This window comes from Balaenoptera acutorostrata, chromosome 19 (assembly GCF_949987535.1).
Source record: "Balaenoptera acutorostrata chromosome 19, mBalAcu1.1, whole genome shotgun sequence".
Classification (NCBI taxonomy): domain Eukaryota; kingdom Metazoa; phylum Chordata; class Mammalia; order Artiodactyla; family Balaenopteridae; genus Balaenoptera; species Balaenoptera acutorostrata.
Window position 1 is genome coordinate 21,750,550 of NC_080082.1, and position 17,243 is coordinate 21,767,792.

General features: G+C 36.8%; 1 protein-coding gene across 2 annotated transcripts in view; it reads left to right on the top strand.

Moving 5' to 3' along the window:
* The window catches only part of CDH11 (cadherin 11), a 148,392-nt gene that overhangs the window by 118,335 nt on the left and 12,814 nt on the right, over positions 1-17,243 (top strand). For both annotated transcript variants that reach the window (XM_007198049.3, XM_007198052.2), the window contains 3 exons: positions 10,369-10,505; positions 11,348-11,481; positions 11,710-11,827. In XM_007198049.3, coding sequence (XP_007198111.1) covers positions 10,369-10,505; positions 11,348-11,481; positions 11,710-11,827 — 389 coding nt within the window. The remainder of the gene's footprint in view (positions 1-10,368; positions 10,506-11,347; positions 11,482-11,709; positions 11,828-17,243) is intronic.

The window sequence follows — 17,243 nt, forward strand, 5'->3', positions numbered from 1 at the left end:
CTTGGCTTAAGGCTCTTCTTCGAGCTCCTCCCCCCCAATTCCTGCTGTGTCCTGCTGGTCTCTCCTGCTTTTTGTCTTACTCTCCCTTGTCATCAGACTCTCAGTTGCAGCTAGACGGGGCTACTTCCTGTCCTCTTCTAATTCCTGACCTTCGCGTGTTCTTCCTTCTGGTTGGAGATCTCACTCTCATCCTTTCCAACTTGCTACATGGTACTCATTTTTCCCATCTCCACCTAGGTGTCACCTCCTCTAGGGATTCTTCCAGGGCACCCTAAGGTGGATCAAATGCAGCTTCCACCTCACAGCTCTCACCATACATCACAATGACAGCTTACACTGTGTTGTCCCTGGCACAGTCAAAGAGGGCCAGGGATGTGTCTGTCTAGGTCAGGGGTTAATAAGCTACAGCCCACAGAACAAATCCAGCCTCCATCTACATTTTGAGGAATCCCTATACTGCTTTCCATAATGGCTGCATCTTGAACAGGTATCTGCACTCTCGTGTTCAATGCAGCATTATTCACAATAGCCAAGATATGAAAACAATCTAAATGTTCGTTGACAGATGAATGGATTAAGAAATAGTGAGATATATATATATACACCCACATATATATATATGTGGGTGTATATTATATATATAAAACAGACTATTATTTAGCCTGAAAAAAGAAAATCCTGCCATTGGTGATAACATATGTGAATTTGGAGGATACTGTGCTAAATGAAATAAGCCAGACTCAGAAAGACAAATATAGCATATCACTCATATGTGGAATCTAAAAAAGTCTGACTTATAGAAACAGAGAGTAGAACACTGGTTGCCAGGGGCTAGGGAGTGGGGAAAATGAGGAGATATTGGTCAGCATGGTAACTATAGTTAATAATAATGTATTGTAGACTTGAAATTTGCAAAGAGAGTAGATCTTAAGTGTTCTCACCACACACACACACACACACACACACACACACACACACACACACACAGGAAGCGGTTGCTGTGTGAGGCAGTGGCTATGTTAATTAGCTTGATTACGGTAATCATTACACAACGTATACTTATATTAAAACATCACGTTGTACACATTAAATACAGACTTTTTAAATTGTCAATCATATTTCAATAAAGCTGGGAAGAAAAGTAAATAGATCTGAGTATGAAAAAAAATTGCCATGGACAATGGAGTTTTTCTATTTATACCAAAGAAAATGCTGACAGAGCAGAAGGAAGTCCCAAATGTAAATGCTGTTCAGTTGCCTTTAAGTCTTTGAACATTGCCCCCTTGGGGAGAAAGGAAGGAAATTACCCTTTATTGAGCATCTTCTTGGCCCCAGACAACCCTGCACTAAGTTATTTAAGTTAATCCTCAGACACCCTTGAGGCTGTGATCACTTTAGGGTCCAATAGATGGAAATACTGAGGCTCAAAGAGATGATGTGAATTACCCAAAGTCACATGACCAGTCAGTATTGGAGACTGGATTTTAGTCCAGAGCTGCCTTGAGTCCACTATGAGCAGTTTACTCTCCCTGGGCAGCCACTAATGGAAAGATTTCCCAGGAAGGTTTGAGTACCGTGCTCTCTGTGCAAGAAGATACATCAGGTAAGGACTGAGGAGCTTGGTAACACCTTTAAACTACTCAGAAATGTTCATGGTGTGAATTTTAAATGAGTTAGCTTTGGCCTAGAATATCAAGGTGCATTAGCAGCTTTTTAGAAGAGTGATGATGTAAAAACACATGGAACAGCTGCTCATTTCCTTGGCACCTCGTTATCTCCAAGGATCCACATCTGTGATTGGTTATTTGGGTCATATTTTCAGTGGAAGCTATTCTGTGCATGGAGCCATTTTTCATGTCTATAATTATCCAAAGATGCTCACTATGGCCCTTGAACCAACCCCCCTCACCCACTCAGGTCCTCATTCTTAGAATTGCCAAACAATTCATAGAATAACATTTAAAGTTTTTTATTCAGTGGGTCTCCTAGCCAGACTACCTACTTTCCTGAGTGCTTATCTTCACCTTTAAGGACATTTGTGTCCTTAAACATACTGGGTAGGAGGGCCTTATAGTGTCAGCCAAACTCTTAACTGCTTCGAAATTTCTGCAGCTTTCTTCTCAGACTCTAGCATTAGAGACCTTTTCGTTTACCATTGCCTTCCTGAAATATTCTTTCCTCTTAGCTTCACTGGCAGTGACCTCTTCATGCCTCAGACGTACCCGGTGTCTCCACTAGTCTGAGATCTCAGTCCAGGCACTGGGGGCTCCCTGACACTCAGCCTTTCACACTTCAGACTTTCTCTCTCTCTCTGTCCACTTATCTATAGAGTTTCCGTCCATGCTACTGATTGAATTGAGTTAATGCTCTAAATTTTCTGCCTCTAGGCTGATCTTTCTCCCTGATTCTAATTCTGTTCTTGTTCTGCTGTCTGCTCTGCATTTTTACCCACTTCCTTTGTCCTTCACTGGCTCATTCATTAAAAACATATTTTTGAGCCTATACTTCTTGTGACATACTTTAAAAAAAAAGACCGACTATACCCCTGACTCTGTGAAACCTCTGATAAAGTTGAATCTTGCTCTCCTGGTGTGGCAGCATAGTCCTAGTGGAAATTCAACCTCTCCTTCCTGGTAAGTTGACTTTGTATTTCCCAATGTCTCCCTCTCTGTGACACTCAGGCTAGAAACTGTCAAGGACTCTCCCAGACTCCCACAGATCTCCAAATATCAACTGAGTCCTACTGGTTCTGTCTTTATCACATAGTCTTCTATTCCCTCTGTCGCTTCTTTTTTTTTTTTTTTTTTTTTTTTTTTAGAAATTTCATGTAATGTCTGAAACATTTATATTAACATATTTCCATACATATTTCCATACAAATACAAATATAAGATTTTTAGAAATTTCATATAATGTCTGAAACATTTATATTAACATATTTCCATACAAATACAAATATAAGATTTTTAGAAATTTCATGTAATGTCTGAAACATTTATATTAACATATTTCCATACAAATAACCCAATGAAAGTTTAGTATTAGTTGTTTTGTTTGTTTTTTTATACTGCAGGTTCTTATTAGGCATCAGTTTTATACACATCAGTGTATACATGTCAATCCCAATCGCCCAATTCAGCACACCACCATCCCCACCTCATCGCAGTTTTCCCCCCTTGGTGTCCATATGTCCATTCTCTACATCTGTGTCTCAACTTCTGCCCTGCAAACTGGCTCATCTGTACCATTTTTCTAGGTTCCACATACATGCATTAATATACGATATTTGTTTTTCTCTTTCTGACTTACTTCACTCTGTATGACAGTCTCTAGATCCATCCACTTCTCAACAAATGACTCAATTTCGTTCATTTTTATGGCTGAGTAATATTCCATTGTATATATGTACCACATCTTCTTTATCCATTCATCTGTCGATGGGCATTTAGGTTGCTTCCATGACCTGGCTATTGTAAATAGTGCTGCAATGAACATTCGGGTGCACGTGTCTTTTTGAATTACGGTTTTCTCTGGGTATATGCCCAGTAGTGGGATTGCTGGGTCATATGGTAATTCTATTTTTAGTTTTTTAAGGAACCTCCATACTGTTCTCCATAGTGGCTGTATCAATTTACATTCCCACCAACAGTGCAAGAGGGTTCCCTTTTCTCCACACCCTCTCCAGCATTTGTTGTTTGTAGATTTTCTGATGATGCCCATTCTAACAGGAGTGAGGTGATACCTCATTGTAGTTTTGATTTGCATTTCTCTAATAATTAGTGATGTTGAGCATCTTTTCATGTGCTTTGTGGCCGTCTGTATGTCTTCTTTGGAGAAATGTCTATTTAGGTCTTCTGCCCATTTTTGGATTGGGGTGTTTGTTTCTTTGATATTGAGCTGAATGAGCTGTTTATATATTTTGGAGATTAATCCTTTGTCCGTTGATTCATTTGCAAATATTTTCTCCCATTCTGAGGGTTGTCTTTTCGTCTTGTTTATGGTTTCCTTTGCTGTGCAAAAGCTTTGAAGTTTCATTAGGTCCCACTTGTTTATTTCTGTTTTTATTTCCATTACTCTAGGAGGTGGATCGAAAAAGATCTTGCTGTGATTTATGTCAAAGAGTGTTCTTCCTATGTTTTCCTCTAAGAGTTTTATAGTGGCCAGTCTTATATTTAGGTCTCTAATCCATTTTGAGTTTATTTTTGTGTATGGTGTTAGGGAGTATTCTAATTTCATTCTTTTACATGTGGCTGTCCAGTTTTCCCAGCACCACTTATTGAAGAGACTGTCTTTTCTCCATTGTATATCTTTGCCTCCTTTGTCATAGATTAGTTGACCATAGGTGCGTGGGTTAATCTCTGGGCTTTCTATCTTGTTCCATTGATCTATGTTTCTGTTTTTGTGCCAGTACCATATTGTCTTGATTACTGTAGCTTTGTAGTATAGTCTGAAGTCAGGGAGTCTGATTCCTCCAGCTCCATTTTTTTGCCTCAAGACTGCTTTGGCTATTCGGGGTCTTTTGTGTCTCCATACAAATTTTAAGATGATTTGTTCTAGCTCCGTAAAAAATGCCATTGGTAATTTGATAGGGATTGCATTGAATCTGTAGATTGCTTTGGGTAGTATACTCATTTTCACAATGTTGATTCTTCCAATCCAAGAACATGGTATATCTCTCCATCTGTTGGTATCATCTTTAATTTCTTTCATCAGTGTCTTATAGTTTTCTGCATACAGGTCTTTTGTCTCCCTAGGTAGGTTTATTCCTAGGTATTTTATTCTTTTTGTTGCAATGGTAAATGGGAGTGTTTCCATAATTTCTCTTTCAGATTTTTCATCATTAGTGTATAGGAATGCAAGAGATTTCTGTGCATTAATTTTGTAACCTGCAACTTTACCATATTCATTAATTAGCTCTAGCAGGTTTCTGGTGGCAGTTTTAGGATTCTCTATGTATAGTATCATGTCCTCCGCAAACAGTGACAGTTTTACTTCTTCTTTTCCAATTTGTATTCCTTTTATTTCTTTTTCTTCTCTGATTGCCGTGGCTAGGACTTCCAGAACTATGTTGAATAATAGTGGTGAGAGTGGACATCCTTGTCTCGTTCCTGATCTTAGAGGAAATGCTTTCAGTTTTTCACCATTGAGAATGATGTTTGCTGTGGGTTTGTCATATATGGCCTTTATTATGTTGAGGTAGGTTCCCTCTATGCCCACTTTCTGGAGAGTTTTTATCAGAAATGGGTGTTGAATTTTGTCAAAAGCTTTTTCTGCATCTATTGAGATGATCATATGGTTTTTATTCTTCAATTTGTTAATATGGTGTATCACATTGATTGATTTGCGTATATTGAAGAATCCTTGCATCCCTGGGATAAATCCCACTTGATCGTGGTGTATGATCCTTTTAATGTGTTGTTGGATTCTGTTTGCTAGTATTTTGTTGAGGATTTTTGCATCTATATTCATCAGTGATATTGGTCTGTAATTTTCTTTTTTTGTAGTGTCTTTGTCTGGTTTTGGTATCAGGGTGATGGTGGCCTCATAGAATGAGTTTGGGAGAGTTCCTTCCTCTGCAATTTTTTGGAAGAGTTTGAGAAGGATGGGTGTTAGCTCTTCTCTAAATGTTTGATAGAATTCACCTGTGAAGCCATCTGGTCCTGGACTTTTGTTTGTTGGAAGATTTTTAATCACAGTTTCAATTTCATTACTTGTGATTGGTCTGTTGATATTTTCTGTTTCTTCCTGATTCAGTGTTGGAAGGTTATACCTTTCTAAGAATTTGTCCATTTCTTCCAGGTTGTCCATTTTATTGGCATAAAGTTGCTTGTAGTAGCTTCTTAGGATGTTTTGTATTTCTGCGGTGTCTGTTGTAACTTCTCCTTTTTCATTTCTGATTTTATTGATTTGAGTCCTCTCCCTCTTTTTCTTGATGAGTCTGGCTAATGGCTTATCAATTTTGTTTATCTTCTCAAAGAACCAACTTTTAGTTTTATTGATCTTTGCTATTGTTTTCTTTGTTTCTATTTCATTTATTTCTGCTCTGATCTTTATGATTTCTTTCCTTCTGCTAACTTTGGATTTTGTTTGTTCTTCTTTCTCTAGTTTCTTTAGGTGTAATGTTAGATTGTTTACTTGAGATTTTTCTTGTTTCTTTAGGTAGGCTTGTATAGCTATAAACTTCCCTCTTAGAACCGCTTTTGCTGCATCCTATAGGTTTTGGGTCGTCGTGTTTTCATTGTCATTTGTCTCTAGGTATTTTTTTATTTCCTGTTTGATTTCTTCAGTGATCTCTTGGTTATTTAGTAACGTATTGTTTAGCCTCCATGTGTTTGTCTTTTTTACGTTTTTTTCCCTGTAATTCATTTCTAATCTCATAGCGTTGTGGTCAGAAAAGATGCTTGATATGATTTCAATTTTCTTAAATTTACTGAGGCTTGATTTGTGACCCAAGATGTGATCTATCCTGGAGAATGTTCCGTGTGCACTTGAGAAGAACGTGTAATCTGCCGTTTTTGGATGGAATGTCCTATATATATCAATTAAATCTATCTGGTCTATTGTGTCATTTAAAGCTTCTGTTTCCTTATTTATTTTCATTTTGGATGATCTGTCCGTTGGTGTAAGTGAGGTGTTAAAGTCCCCCACTATTATTGTGTTACTGTCGATTTCCTCTTTTATAGCTGTTAGCAGTTGCCTTATGTATTGAGGTGCTCCTATGTTGGGTGCATATATATTTATAATTGTTATATCTTCTTCTTGGATTGATCCCTGGATCATTATGTAGTGTCCTTCCTTGTCTCTTGTAACATTCTTTATTTTAAAGTCTATTTTATCTGATATGAGTATAGCTACTCCAGCTTTCTTTTGATTTCCATTTGCATGGAATATCTTTTTCCATCCCCTCACTTTCAGTCTGTATGTGTCCCTAGGTCTGAAGTGGGTCTCTTGTAGACAGCATATATATGGGTCTTGTTTTTGTATCCATTCAGCCAGTCTATGTCTTTTGGTTGGGGCATTTAATCCATTCACGTTTAAGGTAATTATCGATATGTATGTTCCTATGACCATTTTCTTAATTGTTTTGGGTTTGTTTTTGTAGGTCCTTTTCTTCTCTTGTGTTTCCCACTTAGAGAAGTTCCTTTAGCATTTGTTGTAGAGCTGGTTTGGTGGTGCTGAATTCTCTTAGCTTTTGCTTGTCTGTAAAGCTTTTGATTTCTCCATCAAATCTAAATGAGATCCTTGCTGGGTAGAGTAATCTTGGTTGTAGGTTCTTCCCTTTCATCACTTTAAGTATTTCATGCCACTCCCTTCTGGCTTGCAGAGTTTCTGCTGAGAAATCAGCTGTTAACCTTATGGGAGTTCCCTTGTATGTTATTTGTCGTTTTTCCCTTGCTGCTTTCAGTAATTTTTCTTTGTCTTTAATTTTTGCCACTTTGATTACTATGTGTCTCGGCGTGTTTCTCCTTGGGTTTATTCTGTATGGGACTCTCTGCGCTTCCTGGACTTGGGTGGCTATTTCCTTTCCCATGTTAGGGAAGTTTTCGACTATAATCTCTTCAAATATTTTCTCTGGTCCTTTCTCTCTCTCTTCTCCTTCTGGGACCCCTATAATGCGAATGTTGTTGCGTTTAATGTTGTCCCAGAGGTCTCTTAGGCTGTCTTCATTTCTTTTCATTCTTTTTTCTTTAGTCTGTTCCGCAGCAGTGAATTCCACCATTCTGTCTTCCAGGTCACTTATCCGTTCTTCTGCCTCAGTTATTCTGCTATTGATTCCTTCTAGTGTAGTTTTCATTTCAGTTATTGTATTGGTCATCTCTGTTTGTTTGTTCTTTAATTCTTCTAGGTCTTTGTTAATCATTTCTTGCATCTTCTCAATCTTTGCCTCCATTCTTATTCCGAGGTCCTGGATCATCTTCACTATCACTATTCTGAATTCTTTTTCTGGAAGGTTGCCTATCTCCACTTCATTTAGTTGTTTTTCTGGGGTTTTTTCTTGTTCCTTCATCTGGTACATAGCCCTCTGCCTTTTCATCTTCTCTTTCTTTCTGTAACTGTGGTTTTTGGTCCACAGGCTGCAGGATTGTAGTTTTTCTTGCTTCTGTTGTCTGCCCTCTGGTGGTTGAGGCTATCTCCCTCTGTCGCTTCTATACCTCACTCTCTTATCACCTCACTCCATAAAAAGTATCAATACATCACCTCCTTAAGTTTCCTCTGTTCCTTCCTTCACTCTCACTAGCTCAGACCACCTTGCCCACCCTATCTTATTCATCACCCTGATAGTCTGAATCAGTTTATTTGTTCCTATGATCAAAAGCCTTTCATGATTTTTCACTGGCTATAGTATGAAAGTCATACTCTGTAGACTGACATTTGATCTGTCCACAATGTGTAATAGCAGCGACAACAACAAAAATCAGAGCAGCTATATTTGTTGTTCTGTTTACTATGTGTGAGGCACTAGGTTATGCATCTTCAACATCTATCATTTTATGTAATTCTCACGGATAACCTAAAAGTTAGGTTACTATTAATATTCTAGTTTAAGTGATAAGTAAGCTGAAATTCAAAGAACTTAAGTGGCTTTTCCAGTATCACTCAGCGTATATGTAGCCAAGCAAGAACTTGTACCTAGGACTTTACAAAACCAAAATCCATGCGCTTCACTTCTATAGAATAATACTTGTTAATTACCTTTCTTCCTGTGAGCCTGTCTTGTCATGTCAACTGGATAGTAAACTCCCTAGTGGCAGGGACAAAATATTCTATTATTTTCTCTTTATTTTCACATAGAGCTCTGCTGAGGGTTTAGTCACGGAGCCTCTACTGACATTTATGAGGTGTGTGATAGTTTATCTTCTTTCTCCTCACTGGGGAAGGGGACTCATCATTCCATTCTCATAGGGAGCTGTGAAGTCAGCGATATCATGGATGAGCTTATGTTTTCTATATTGCGAAGTGCTGCTCTGCACTAAATTCCTCTCTTTTGGAAAGAACATGATCTAGAACTGGAAGATCCACGTTCTAATATTGGCTCCCCCAGAAGCAAGATAATAGACCATTTGCAAATCCCATCGTTTGTAGATTGAAGAGACTAAACTCTGTGACATCCATGGTCTTTGCTAATATTCTCTAATATTCTTTGGTTTTATGGCCCTCAATGAATGCCTTCAGACATATGTACAGTTGGCCTTCTATATCCATGCGTTCTGCGTTGATGGATTCCATGTCGATGGATTCAACCAACCACAGGTCCAAAATATTTGGGGAAAAAAAGTCCAGAAAGTTCCAAAAAGCAAAACTTGAATTTGTGGCACACCAGCAACTATTTACATGGCATTTACATTGTATTAAGTATTTTAGTAATCTATAGATGATTTAAAGTGTACAGGAGGATATGTGTAGGTTATATGCAAATATTATGCCATTTTATATGAGACTTGAGTATCCATGGGTTTTGGTATCCTCAGGTGTCCTGGATCCAATCCCCCATGGATGCCATGGGACAACTGTCAACACTTATTAAAGCCAGGTCTCCAGAACTTTATCCTGGGCAAGTTATTTTACGTTACTACACCACTCCTCTTGACCCATCTTCTACCTCACCTTGCCCCATAATATTCTGGAAATTCTTTTGTCTTTTGTTAGAAAAAGGCAAATTTTCTAGTGGACAGAAGTAGCTGAAACCTTCCAACTATGCTGTTAGGCTCAGCCTGGGGTCATTAAAGTGTGGGGAGAATGCTCTACAAATGAATGGCCAAGTCCTCTTTGCATATTTCACAATGGAATTCAGAACCAAGCTACCTGAGAACCCCTAAAACCAAATAAATTGAATAAATTTATTCAAAATATAGTTAGCATTTTCCTTTAAGTAAGGAGAAAACTGATTTTTTAGTACCGTAAATGATCTTTGATGATAACTTAAGACTATTTAATATTTCATATGCAAAAATCTGGCAAATGTTCCATACACTTGTGACTTTCTGAGTAGTTTGGGAGCAAGGCAAACCCACTTCCCAAATGCAGGTTCATAAATATTCAGATGGTGGGTGATTGTAGTAAATACGAAGAAATATGCAGCATGTTATTCCATTTCTCAATCAGATATGCAACATATTATTCCATTTCTCAATCAAATATGCTAAACAGCTCTTTCATTCATTGTCCTGAATAAAGAATTCCAATGTAGCAAAATGATTTCTATAAAAGATTAATGTATGAAGTTTGAAAAGTAAATCTGATTAAAAAGAAAACCTAGCTCAAGCAATTCATTGAAAAAGTTGCTTTAAATATAGCATGGAGAAAATATTCAAATATTAAGCTGCTTGGAATGTCTTGGTCTAATTGCCTCATTTGCATTCTGTTTAGGTATTCAATCGATCGTCACACTGACCTGGACAGGTTTTTCACTATTAATCCAGAGGATGGTTTTATTAAAACCACAAAACCTTTAGATAGAGAAGAAACTGCCTGGCTCAACATATCAGTTTTTGCAGCAGAAATCCGTAAGTATTATCGTAAGGGTTTTGATCCTACTTTACCAAATATTATTCTTTGAGACTTTCTATATATTCTGGAAAATAACAGACAGCTGAGATAGAACAATTTTTTTTTTTAGTCTTAAACATATTTTTCAATCTTTAAAATTTATTTTTGGTCGTCTATCTAGGGAGACATATAAGCAAATAGAGATGTTTTCATTTTCTTTGGCAGAACTGGGTACAGACTTGGCACATGAGCTGATAGCCTGTAGCAGCTTGAAACTCTTAACCACCACTGAAAGATTCCCCACTTTATCCTCAGTTTTGTTTAAACCCAGAGCAGCAGAATCCTTAGAGCCAAGATTTGTGGGTTCTTTTTTACCTATAGACCGGTGGTTCTCAAACTTGATCATGCAATGGATTATCATGAAAGGCTTGTTGTAACAAAGATTTCTGGATCCCACCCTCAGAGCCTCTAACTCAGGTCTTGGGTTGGGTTGGAGAATTTTCACTTCCAACGAATTCCCAAATTGTTTGATGCTCCTCTGGGGATCCCACTTGGAGAACTGCTGTTGTGGACTACACTCTGAGGGGGCCAGGCTCCATTATAAGCATTTAGAATTAAACCTCAACAGAAAGGGAAAAGTGGTTTATTTCTTACTGGTCTAATGTTGACCTTTATTCTAGGACATCCCCCTCACATTGGATTTGGCATACTTTGGATTTTAGGTGATTTTTGTGCCAACAGTGCCTTTCCCCGCAGGGCCTGAATGAGTGGCTGGAGCTCACTTTTTCCCAAGAGTAACCTTGGACCAACATGGATTCCTCCCTTGCACATGTTTACTGTCTCAATCCTCTCCTTTCAGACAACCGGCATCAGGAAGCCAAAGTCCCTGTGGCCATTAGGGTCCTTGACGTCAACGACAATGCTCCCAAGTTTGCTGCCCCTTATGAAGGCTTCATCTGTGAGAGTGACCAGACCAAGCCACTTTCTAACCAGGTAACGCTGCTCTGCCTTGGCTATGAATAAGCATTTAGAAACAGAGTTTGGTTTTGAGAGCATCACCTGGAGATACTTCCCACTGCCCAAGAAGGCTTCAGAGCCCTGGTTTAGCTCTGGAGCTATGTTCTCTAATTAAAATCAGGCTTCTCAGCCAGCCAGGAATTTTTGAATGAATGATGTGCCAATGTCAGCATGATTTATTTATGGGCCACCTTTCTCTTTCAGCCAATTGTTACAATTAGTGCAGATGACAAGGATGACACAGCCAATGGACCAAGATTTATCTTCAGTCTACCCCCTGAAATCATTCACAATCCAAATTTCACAGTCAGAGACAACAGAGGTTCGTACCAAGGTTCCTGTGCATTCAGAGAAGTAGAAATGGAAAATAAATGGCTTTTATATTGCAGAGCACAAGTATTTCCCCTAATCTTAATAATGCCTTTCTGTTGAAGAACAAACAAGAAATAATAATGCCACCTTTATTTTGAGATGTGGGCTTTCTTGGTGCATAGGAATAAGTGAGTCTAATTTTATTTTACTTTTTTTGTTGTTGTTGGCTTTGATATTCACGAAGCAGTGCGAAAACCAAGTGGGGAGGCTTACAGGGTCAATACGTAAACAACTTCATTTATCTTTTTTTTAAGAGGTTGATACATCCTTAGGGGGAAGCATGGCTTTATGAATATTGATATTAAGTAAAGCATTGAAAGAGATTAGTTCAACCTTGTAAGGTAATGTAATCTTTCAGCTGTCCTTCCCTTCCCAGCATAGTTTTAATGCAATGTGGTTGGGTACAGAGCTTGATACCTAAAGGTAGTTATGGAATTATTGCCTGAAGGACATGAATAAAGCATTGTTTCTCTACTGTAAACATGCAAAATTTGATGTGATTTCTACTTCTCATTTCATTAGTCAAGGAGGCTCTAGACTTGGAAATTATTCGAAGTAGTTGTTTTTTGTTGCTGTTGTAGTATAGGCCCAAACTGATGCAGTCCCTTGACAAAGTGTATAGCAGAGCCAAGATCAAAAAATAAATTTCTTGACTCCTGACAAGACTATTTTGGCCTGCACCTGTTCCTATAAGCCTGTGACAATGCAGGTCTGTAAAAACAGGAAGACAAATGCCATGATTTGACATAGGAATAAAATGTCGTCCTTCTGAACACATGTTTTCATTAGACACATGCTAGCTATGTACGAGGTTATAGATATATTGCTTTCTTGATGACTGAGATCAGGTTTATAGGATCTTAAATTAATCTAATAAGTAATATTACTTTCCCCATCACCATTATCAATGTTATCTATATTACACATACCAGTAACTATGTTCTAAACACGGTGCCAAGATCCTTCCCATACTTTATTTAATTTTCTCAACAGCATCATAGGTAAGGATTATTATTATCATTCCCATTTTGAAGATGAGGAAAATGAGGGACAGGCCATTAAGTAAATCAGCCATGTGGGAGCGAGACCTAGATTTTAAACCTGGACATTCAGAGGCTAGAGGTTGCAGCCTGAACCATTGTGCCCCATGCTCCTTGGATTTGGGGGGATATGACCTGGCATACTTTATTATTATTTCTTGGACTGATTTGAGCATTTCATTATGATCCTTATATCTGTGTGTTCATATAATCCCCAATTTACATTTGAGGTCTAACTGCTGGATGTATTTCTGGCAATATCCCTGTTTATTGCTGGACACCTCCTGAAACAGCTGGTGTTTCTAGGCTTTTCTTTGCCAACTTTGCCTCCATCACCTGCCTTGTCTTCTTTTTATGTGTGCAATAATATTTAGTTGCTGTTTACCCTCTGAAAACATTATACTAAGACCTATTGTTCTCTAGGGACTTATAAATATTTCACTTTGTCACAGTTCTTCGGGGACACCATCTATATTTTCAAGGAGATTATATTACCATGGAGAAGCCAACCTACTGCACAATCTGTTTCCCCTGCCCTTTCCTATAAGAAACTAATCCTTTGTGGAGCTACCACTTTTGCAGGGAATTGCTACTTTTTAAGAAAAATGACTTTATTAACTATGGCAAACAGTTAATGAAAACTCCCATGTTTAGAGCTATTACAAAACTTTAAAGCAAATACAGTCCTATAATTATCATTTAATAGAGTTTCTTTCTACCAGATCCTAAAAGTAATTACATATTGAAGTGATCCAAAAAGAGTAATCACATTCCACATCCTATTAATAGCCTACTGAGTTACCAAATTTCCCAGCTGAGACTGTTTTCCATAGAAAACATGAGATAATGGTTTACAGCATGCTGAGTAAAAGCATCAGATTTCTCTCTCCTTGAGTGCTTACTTCCATTATGCCATGTAAATAATTAGGATTGTGTTTGCCTAAACTCGGCATAAGTGTTCGGCCTCTTTAAAAATATAAGAGGGGAAGCCATCTTAACACACACAAGCCTTTTATTTCATTTTTATCTTACTCCATTCTACAGTCTGAGCTTCAAAGACAACCCAGCAGGCAGCAGGAAAGTAGAACACTGGATAACTCTTCAACATATGAGTCCATCTTGGGCTAATAATATCAAGAGTGGTGCTGTTTGGGGAAATGAAGAGCTGATCCACCCAGGCTTTGAGATGCATTTACTTTGAAAATATTAGACTTATGGCATCTTTAAAAAACACAAGGAACATGTAATGAATAAGAAAAGTGCAAAGAAAAAAATACTGAGTATAGCGCCTCTCATTTATGTAGTTCTTCATTGGATTATAAAACCTGCTAATGGCCATTGTTCCACTTAGTTCCTAAACAGCCCTAGGAGGTAGGCATTTTGAATATTTTTATCCCCATTTCCTAGATGAGGAAAGAATATGAAACATCATAAGATTCAGAGACTTGCCCAAGGTCACTCTAGCAATAAGTGAATTGAACTAAAATGTTTGAGTGTTTAAAGGGTTCTGTCTCGTGTAGTAACACTTTATATATTATGAATATAGAGCTTGTGTCTTTTCTAATTAATTATTTTCTTTAAAAATCTTTGTTTACCCCATAATCAAATAACAACGATCTTCAGAAGAGAAAAACTCTAAAATAAATTCATCAATCTAGTATTCCAGGGAAAGTGTGAATAGAAAAGGACAAACTGTACTTCAAGTTTAATTTTAATCACAGCCATGGTAATTGTTGTAAAATATATTTGCAAAGAATTTTATAAGTTTCTTCTACTGCATAATTAATACATATTCCTTGTAGGAAAATTATAAAATACAAACAAGCAGAAATAAAATTAGAAATAATAAAATAACTTGATAATATACTATCCAGAAATAATCACTGCTAATTTTTATAGCTTTCCAGACTTTTTCTTGGCATATATTTTGATCTTTAAAAAAGGCAACCGTAAAATGATGTCTGCTTTTTTCCCTACATAATAATACATGATATGCATTTTTCAGCATCAGTATACTTATGTCAACATTTTTTTTCCCTAAATATCCTCCTAACTTCATTACAAAGGTATATGATATCAGTTGACTATTGTTGTGTAAGTACGTTGTTTTCACACACCTTTGCCAAATATCTAATTATTCTTTTAGGATAGATTCCTAGAGTGGAATTACTGTATCAGAAGCTTTTGATACTTAATTGACAAATTGCCTATCAGAAATATTATACCAATTTATAATAGCATCAGTAAAATAGGTAAGCTCCCATTTCCTCACATTCAGGCCAACTCTAGATACTATTATTCTTTTTAAATGATTCACAAATTGATAAGTAAATTATAATCACATATCACATTTAAAATTTTCAATTCCTTTCATTACTAGTAAAGTTAGGATTTTTTAAATAAGTATTGATTCTTTTTTTTTCATTGAAGCTCTTTTTATTTTTTATTTTTTGCTTTTATTTATTTATTTATTTATTTTTATTATTTTTGGCTGTGTTGGGTCTTCGTTGCTGTGTGCGGGCTTTCTCTAGTTGCAGCGAGCAGGGGCTACTCTTCATCGGAGCGCGTGGGCTTCTCATTGCGGTGGCCTCTCTTGTTGCAGGACACGGGCTCTAGGCCACGGGCTTCAGTAGTTGCGGCACACGGGCTCAGTAGTTGTGGCTCGAGGGCTCTGGAGCACAGGCTCAGGAGCTGTGGCACATGGGCTTAGTTGCTCCGTGGCATGTGGGATCTTCCGAGGACCAAGGATTGAACCCATGTCCCCTGCATTTGCAGGCAGATTCTTAACCACTGCGCCATCAGGGAAGTCCAAAATTTTTTTTTTCTTTTTTTTTGGCCACGTGGCATGTGGGATTTTAGTTCCCTGACCAGGGATCGAACCCATGCCCCTTGCAGTCAAAGCCTGGAGCCCTAACCACTGGACCACCAGGGAATTCCCTGATTCTTTTTTTTGCTTTATAAATCAGCTACTCATGTCCTTTACCCAGTTTTTGAATTGTATATTCATCAATTTGCAATTGATTTATAAAGTCTCTTCATCTTTTAATGCTGTTAACTTGTGACTTATCATACCCATTGCATAGATTTCTCCAATGTTTCAATGTCCTTTCAGTCCTGATTATGCTATATTCTGAAGTATAGATGTTGCACTTTTTGTATCAGTTTTTCTGCTTAAAATTATTCTTAGCAAGACTTTCCTCATGCAAAAGTGATATCAATATTCACCTAGTTTATCTTCTTTCTTATATATCATGTTTCCCATTTCAATCATTTATCCATGTTAAATAAATACACAGGCTCCCTTTGTTGGCCATTTCCTAAATATCATTTAAGAAATGGTCATTTCTAATTGCTTTGCAATGCCGTTCTTTTTTTCACCTACATTACATACTCTTAGATTTTTTTTTTTTGGACTATCAACTCTCCCTATTCTATTTATTCTCATGATAGTATCATATTTTTCTTTAATGGTTGCACACGTATAATATGTGTGTTAAAATCTGACAGGGGTTTTGTCTACATTATTTTCATTTTATTACTCTTTCTTAGCTTTTGGTTTCTTTGTTCCTCCAGATATAATTTAGAATTATTTTTCAGGTGCCTGATAAGTATCTTCATGAATTTTATTGAGTTTACCTTAAATTTATGGATTAATTTAACAACTAAGAATTTTAAAATATTCTTCCTATCTAGAAGCATGATCTGACTTTCCACTGACTCAGTTCTCTTCTTATTACCATCAGGAATGCTTTATAGTTTTCTTCATTTTTGTTCTATGCATTTCTTACTAAGTTTACGGCTAGCTACTTTAAATTTTGGATACTATTATGAGGTAGATTTTTAAATTATGTATATTTTCTAAGTGACAATTTTTAATATAAACTATAGCTCTTTTAGTTAGTTCATTTATTATTGGACATTGTTCTAAAGTGATATAACTTCTAAGCTTATTTTCTTAGGTTTTGTAGGGAGACAGCTACATAAAAATTAAATAATAACAATTTGCTTCATTCTTTTTTTTAATATTTGGGTTATTTTTACAAATTGCATAGATTTGGATTTTATATGTGAAATAATAGCAATAATAATGGCTTTACTTGTTACTTTAATGGGGATATTACTTCTAGAGTTTCATCATTAAGCATAATATTGGTTGTTAGATTAAAATTAAGAAGATTAAAATTAAGATTTGTGTTATGGTGTGTGTGTGTATTTTAGGAAGTTTCCTTTCCATTAGCATTTCATTTTTAAAACATGGATGTTCAATTTTTTTTTTTTTTTTTTTTAAGGATTTTCTTTTTAATTAATTAATTAATTTATTTTTGT